At 30.2% G+C, this 7,874-nt stretch overlaps 1 protein-coding gene across 1 annotated transcript; it reads right to left on the bottom strand.

Moving 5' to 3' along the window:
* Positions 1 to 2,701: 2,701 nt before the first annotated feature.
* Positions 2,702 to 3,926, bottom strand: LOC122859933. Its single transcript, XM_044163616.1, has 2 exons — positions 3,614 to 3,926; positions 2,702 to 3,543 (listed from the first exon to the last, which is right to left on the bottom strand). Exons 1-2 carry the CDS (start codon positions 3,924 to 3,926, stop codon positions 2,702 to 2,704), a joined length of 1,155 nt encoding a protein of 384 aa, XP_044019551.1.
* Positions 3,927 to 7,874: the final 3,948 nt, after the last annotated feature.

The raw sequence follows: 7,874 nt of genomic DNA, 5'->3' as shown, positions 1-7,874 counted from the left end.
TCGGGTCGAAATAAAACTATCTCTCTTTTTTATATATCTATCGCGGTCGCGCAGAAGAGTTTTGAGTGGGAGTTCATGGGGGGTAACGCGTTAATAAAAAATATAAAACTTTAAAAATTAATTAAAGTTAAAAGTTAAAATTAAAGATTAAACAAAGAAAACTTATAAGACCTACCCCCCCCCCCCCCCTTAAAAAATTATTCTCTACAACTTTTACTTAAAACTTTTTTTTCTAATTCTAACAGGAATCGCGAAATTGATTATTTTAATTTCAATTAATTTTTTTAACGCTTTCCCGGGGGCATAGAATTTTTTAAATATTTTTATTTAAATCGGGAGGTCGAAATACCCTTAAAGTAATTTTTTCGTCAAAATCGGGTAAAATTTTTAAAATGCCCATTTAAAACAGAACTTGCCTGGGGTGCATTCCTTTAAGAAAAAATTTTTTTTCGCTCTGCAATTTCGCCCTGTAATACCGACAAATAGCTAGAAACAGAAACAATGACAAAAGTGATAAAATTCTCTATGTAATATCCCAGACTTTACTAATGTCTAGTACAACCTAAGTAGGGAAACAGGGCCGGTTCTATATCATCCCTTAATTAATCATCCCTTAATTAAAATTCGTAAAAAAAAAAAAAATAAAATAAATAAAGGGTAGTTTTTAGAGGGTAGTTGGGGGTGTAGATAAGATGTTGAGGATTGAGGGATGTGTGTGTGTAGTTGAGATTGGGGGATGAGGGTTGAGAGTATAGAGATTAAAAATGGGGGGACGGGAGTCGGGAGAGGGGAGACGGGAGACGGGGACCGGATGTCGTTGACTCATGTATGATGATGAAAGAGATTGTTTATATAAACGTTATTAACGGTTTTTTGTTTATATAAATACATAAAAAATTTATGGCTTTTTCTTAGAAAAAAATATGAAATAAAAGCATGCGTCATTAACGAAAAATTTAAATATAAGTGGGGCAACACAATAATATCAAGTTTTACGTATATGTGTTGTAGGAGTAGAAGGGTAAAGAGTAAGAAATTTTCAGCTATAATTGTTTCTAAAATTTTATTTCTTTCTTAGAAATAAATTTTTATGATAAATCCAATTTTTTTTTCTCAGGTCATAAATCTAAACTGTTTTGTTTATTTAAAAAAATAAAAATGTCACCAATAAATATACAAAGCTATAATTTTTTAAATATATATTTATGAAGTAACCCATTATGTCATGTTAACTAAATAAAAAAGCTATAAAATAATATTATAACAATTATTATTGATAAATGAAAAAATAAATCAGAGTCAAGTATCAGGGCAACATAAAAACATAGTAGATCTTTTTTGAGTCCGTTCAGTGATACTCCTAGACTAGCTAGAGGACCCCCCCCCCCCGGCATAGCGCCCTAGACTATAGAGCGACCGTCCCCGCATAGAACATCCCTCTGAAGTATACGCAACTATTTTGCCTGAGGGTACGGCCTTTTTTTAAAAAAATACAACACTTTTATAATTTTTAAATATTACTTTGTTTTTTATGGCTACTTTGTGAAACTACAAAATTTAAAACAATATGTGACCAACAACTATTTTTATTATTTAAATAAACTACAATAAATTTATAATTTTCAAATATTACTTTGTTTTTATGGCTACTTCGTGAAACGACAAAATTTAGAAAAATATGTGACTAACAATTTTTTTTTATTTTTGAAATAAACTACAGTAAATTCATAATTTTTGAATATTACTTTGTTTTTTATGGCTACTTCGTGATACGACAAAATTTAGAACAATATGTGACTAAGATGAAACAGACAGCGAAGAATAATTTTTAAAAATGTATTATATAAAAGTAAAATAAATATCTATAAACCAATGTTGTATTTTAAAAAAATGTTTCTTTATTTTTTTTTAGTTTTACAAAATTCATTATGTTTTTTTATTAATATTGGATCTATAATTACACTTAATTTTTTTATCCGCATTTGAAATCTTTCATGATCTCGAGCCATTGTTTCCCATTCTCCACGTCTTGCTGATCGATAGGCATACGCCCATGTATACATCACGTGTACGGTAGTGGTAGTAAACGATACATGCATCTTTTGAATAATATTGATTGCAGAATTTTTTGATTAGTTTTCTCAATATCTTCTGGACATTCGAGTTTGAAATATTTGATTTTTGATTTTTGAATGTTTTCTTTTGGTTTTATTTTATTTTTATTATCCATTTGTTTATTATTTTTTAATTAAAAATTGTAGTTAATATTTCGGTCGATGATCTCCTACTGAGCCATATTTTCCTTGCTTTACATAACCATAATAATATGGTCCTCAGAACCTCGCAATGATTTAGATATTTCAAAATAATTTTTCATCGATTCTTTTTCAACTTTTGATTCGTATTGCATTCCACTTGAACGCGAGGAGCTATTACCACTTGTATTTTTATCCATTATTTTGAAGCAAAATGTTTTTTTAATTATTTTTCTTTTCTTGACCAAGCAGAAAAAAATTTAGAATCTTTGGATTTCGGTTCGTTGTATTGTTGTTGTTTTCTTTCTTCTTTTTCAGCTTTTGTCTCTTTGATCAAGGGAGTTTTATCGGAATATTCGTCAGTAGATTTATTTTTTTTAAACATTTCGATGTTTACTCCATAAAAGTTAAACATTGAATGAAAAATTTTGAGTTTGGGATTAAATTTAAACTAATTTTCTGACGGAGCCACTGGTTGGATTGTACTCAACAATGCGATCATGTAATATTAAACAATAAGCCGATGTTTCAGCGGGAAACTGTTCGAATGATTCGAATTCAAGTCGTATATCAACGGGTCCAGATTTTAAAAATTCGTTTTGTTTTGAACAATCAATTACAATAAGAGAAGCCTGATCTATGTATTCTTTTTTTGTTAATAATGGTTCTGACTCTTTTCCATAATACGAAACTTGAAATTGAGCAAACATGTCATATAATAAAGCATATTGGTTTTGTGTTATGTTAATATTAAAATTACCATATGGATATGATTGAGAATTCAAGAAAAGTTTAATATCTCTCATCTTACACTGATCAAAAAGACTGGCATCTTTATATGCAACATTTTTTCGTGCTGTTTGAAAACCAACGATGACGTATCGTGGTTTTTCAAGTTGTGTTGATATTTTAACACTCCAAATATGCTTTGTTGTTGCTGGTAGCAAAGGATAATCATACAGTTCCCAAGTACAAAAACTCATTGCTATAGATGGATCTTTTGCAATAAAATTAAGCAATTGAATTTTTTGTTTGTCTGACACTCGTATATACGGCACTATCCACTCAATCTTTTCCAAACTAATTTTTACGTTTTCGGCAGCAGCGTCAGCAACAGTTGTCTGTTTATATGCATTTGTATTTGTATTTGATCTCACAATAATAAGTTCATGCTTTGCATTAATAATTATTTTACGATAATCTTCAGCAAAACCTAATAATATACTCAATGGAATTGATATATTAAAATTTCCTTCATTATCAAATATTTTTTCATCGTCTATCCAACCTGCATTTTCAAAAAAATGCTTTTTGATTAGGGTTAAATGATACATATCCTTTCATTAAAGTTGTAGGACCAACATTTTTACTACGATCGACTTCAATGCCATTTATTTCATAACGAATTTCTTCAAACATATGAGCAATTGACATTTTAACAAGAGAAGTTGTAGCAGCAACAGCGGTTGCATTACTTTTTGTAAATTTTCCCGTAATATGGAGTGAACTTTTACTTGGTAATAAACACAAGTCTTGATGTTGAACTCCAATTCTTATTTCATCACTATTATTAAATTTTGAAGCGCCATATGGCAAATGAGTATGAAGCTCATAATGAGTGACTGATTCATCAAATATTATAGGTTTTTGAATATTTACGATTTCTTCCATGGTTGAAAGCAAAGAAAACAACAAAATTGTTCAACTACTTTGTCTTTTTTAGTTTTAAACGGAGATTTTTCAGAAACTGAATGTTCTGACGTGTCACTTTCAGAGGTCTTTGAAGACTGCTTGACTTTTGGCATGTCAATTGATTTTTATAACTCTGTCCATAAACTTTTCTAGTGAAAATGATTCCCATTATTATAGACGCTTTACATGCAAACGTATTGTTATAGTTTCTTCTCGAAAATTCACTAAATTTCCGTCTTGATCAACAATTTTTAATTGAATATTGTGTATTGCTTGTACGGTGATTGGAAGATAAATGACTTGCGATGGCACTTCTATAATCTTATATCCTTTTGGAACACAAGGAAAAAATTCATGAATCGTGTGAACTGGTAAGCACATGTCGTTATATTACATTCAATACGCAAAGCATTGACTTTTATGATGGTAACAGTCAAATCTGATTTATGCACAACGTTTGGCGTTAATATTTGTGATGAAAATCCGAGCAATCGACCTATAGTATTATTTTCTTGGAAATTTATAAAATTATACCCTGACGGAACGTTACAAGGCTTGTTTTGTCCAAAAATACATGGCTTATTCAAGCCTTGTAGACGTGGCTTGAACGATACTTGTATACAAGGTTTGAACAAGTCTTGTACAAGGCTGTGTTAACAGACTGAATCGCTGAGATCGATTACAATACTCGTTCAAGCCTTGTACGAGCGTGGTTACAAGGCTTGTACAATGTATGTACAACGATGGTTTTTGATTTGGTTTATCGCTCCCGTGTATTCTGCTTGTACGAGCAATGTACAAGCCATGTATACAATACTTATACAAGACTCACACAAGACTTGTTGAAAGTTACAAGCATTGTACAACTCTCGCACAAGAGTTGTAAGCAATGCTTGTACAATACTCGTACAATACCGGAATGAAAGCGGCTTCCAACGGTTCTCAACTTACTTACAATATTGCGTTTACTTATAAAAGACGGTTTAAAAAGCTTTTTACGATATTTACTATCATTTAAGCGTTAATATTTTTATATTAATAAATAAAAAGAAAATTGCTTTGATTTTTTAGTGTTAAATAGAAAAAGATGTAGCTATAAGGAATAAATGTTGACCTTGGGTATTTTATTTTTTTAATTCCTTAGTCACATTAATTCCTTAGCTACTGCTTTTCCTTGGACATTTGTATTTTAAAAAAATAAATTTACATGTATTTTATTTATAAAACAAATGAAAAATGTCCAAGGAAAAGCAGTAGCTAAGGAAAAGCAGAAGCTAAGGAATTAATATGGCTAAAGAATTAATGTTGCCAAACAATTATGTTTCAAGGAAATAATTCCTTAGTCACATCAATTCCTTAGCTGCATCTTTTCCTTAGCTACTGCTTTTCCTTGGACATTTGTATTTAAAAAAAATGAATTTACATGTATTTTATTTATAAAATAAATAAGAAATGTGCAAGGAAAAGCAGTAGCTAAGGGAAGGATGTAGCTAAAGAATTAATGTGACTAAGGAACACTAAGGAATTATTTCCTTGAAACATAATTTTTTGGCAACATTAATTCCTTAGTCACATTAATTCCTTAGCTACATCTTTTCCTTAGCTACTGCTTTTCCTTGGACATTTTTTATTTATTTTATAAATAAAATACATGTAAATTTATTTTTTAAAAATACAAATGTCCAAGGAAAAGCAGTAGCTAAGGAATTAATGTGGCTAAGGAATTATTTCCTTGAAACATAGATTTTTGGCAATTAATGTTGCCAAAAAATTATGTTTCAAAGAAATAATTCCTTAGTCACGATAATTTCTTAGCTACATCTTTCCCTTAGCTACTGCTTTTCGTTGAACATTTTTTATTTATTCTATAAATAAAATACGTGTAAATTTATTTTTTCAAAATACAAATGTCCAAGAAAAGCAGTAGCTAAAGGAAGATATGTAAGAATTAACGACTAAGGAATTATTTCCTTGAAACATAGATTTTTGGCAACATTAATTCCTTAGTCACATTAATTCCTTAGCTACATCTTTTCCTTAGCTACTGCTTTTCCTTGGACATTTTTTATTTATTTTATAAATAAAATACATGTAAATTTATTTTTTAAAAATACAAATGTCCAAGGAAAAGCAGTAGCTAAGGAATTAATGTGACTAAGGAATTAATGTTGCCAAAAAATTATGTTTCAAGGAAATAATTCCTTAGTCACATTAATTCCTTAGCTACATCTTCTCCTTAGCTACTGCTTTTCCTTGGACATTTGTATTTTAAAAAAATAAATTTACATGTATTTTATTTATAAAATAAATAAAAAATGTCCAAGGGAAAGCAGTAGCTAAGGAAAAGATGTAGCTAAGGAATTAATGTGACTAAGGAACACTAAGGAATTATTTCCTTGAAACATAATTTTTTGGCAACATTAATTCCTCAGTCACATTAATTCCTTAGCTACATCTTTCCCTTAGCTACTGCTTTTCCTTGGACATTTTTTATTTATTCTATAACAGAAACCTTCTCTCAGTGTATGAGATCACTGACTGAGAAATTACTCGTTAGTTGTTTAAGTTATTTAACAAATAAAATTAATGCAATCAATTTTTCCAAATAAAAATACCAAGGAAAAGCAGTAGCTAAGCTTTTTTAATATTTATTAAAAAAAAAAAAAAAAATGTAAATGGTAAGCTACATTGATTTCTTAGCTACTGCTTTTATTTGGAGATTTTTATTTTTAAAAAATAAAATTCCATGTATTTTATTTATTAAAAAAATAAAATACCCAAGGTCAACATTTATTCCTTATAGCTACATCTTTTTCTATTTAACACTAAAAAATCAAAGCAATTTTCTTTTTATTTATTAACAGAGCCGGGAAGTTCGTCTGTTATTTCAGCTTGCCGTAAATACCATGGCAACATGGTGAAATATAGTTTAAAAAAAAGACGATCTGAACCTCGTACATGGAAAAAATGGCCCTTCAAAATGGCCTTATATTTTTGGCCTCTTAAAAATGGCCTCAAAAAATGGCCTCATTTTTTTTTCGGCTTCTTAAAAATGGCTTTAAAAAATGGCCTCTTTGGTTTTCGGCCTCTTTTGGCCAATTTTTGAGGCCATTTTTAAGAGGCCAAAAAAATAAGGCCATTTTTTAAGGCCAAAAATATAAGGCCATTTTAAAGGGCCCTTTTTAAGAGGCCAAAAAAAATAAGGCCATTTTTTGAGGCCATTTTTACCATGTACGAGGTTCAGATCGTCTTTTTCTTAAACTATATTTCACCATGTATTGTATATGCTAATAACAGCTAGGCTTTGTTTATTATAAAAATATTAACGCTTAAATGATAGTAAATATCGTAAAAAGCTTTTAAAACCGTCTTTTATAAGTAAACGCAACATTGTAAGTAAGTTGAGAACCGTTGGAAGCCGCTTTTATTCCGGTATTGTACGAGTATTGTACAAGCATTGCTTACAACCCTTGTGCGAGAGTCGTACAATGCTTGTAACTTTCAACAAGTCTTGTGTGAGTCTTGTACAAGTATTGTATACATGGCTTGTACATTGCTCGTACAAGCAGAATACAAGGGAGCGATAAACCAAATCAAAAACCATCGTTGTACATACATTGTACAAGCCTTGTAACCACGCTCGTACAAGGCTTGAACGAGTATTGTAATCGATCTCAGCGATTCAGTCTGTTAACACAGCCTTGTACAAGACTTGTTCAAACCTTGTATACAAGTATCGTTCAAGCCACGTCTACAAGGCTTGAATAAGCCATGTATTTTTGGACAAAACAAGCCTTGAACAAGTCTGTTTTACACGGGACAATTCCGTCAGGGATCACATAATATTTCACAACATAATTCATTTGTATTAGCTTTGATACTCAGAGAATTTTCTGGTAATTCTTTCTTTATATAGTCTTCAATATT

This window comes from Aphidius gifuensis, linkage group LG6 (genome assembly GCF_014905175.1).
Source record: "Aphidius gifuensis isolate YNYX2018 linkage group LG6, ASM1490517v1, whole genome shotgun sequence".
In the NCBI taxonomy this organism is placed as follows: domain Eukaryota; kingdom Metazoa; phylum Arthropoda; class Insecta; order Hymenoptera; family Braconidae; genus Aphidius; species Aphidius gifuensis.
Note: the sequence above shows the minus strand (reverse complement) of the source record. Positions and strands in the feature narration are given on the sequence as shown.

Coding starts and splice junctions, on each gene's coding strand:
- LOC122859933 (XM_044163616.1), bottom strand. CDS start 3,926: ATGGAAGAAATCGTAAATATTCAAAAACCTATAATATTTGATGAATCA. Junction 3,544..3,613: donor CGATCGTAGTAAAAATGTTG/GTCCTACAACTT, acceptor TTGAAAATGCAG/GTTGGATAGACGATGAAAAA.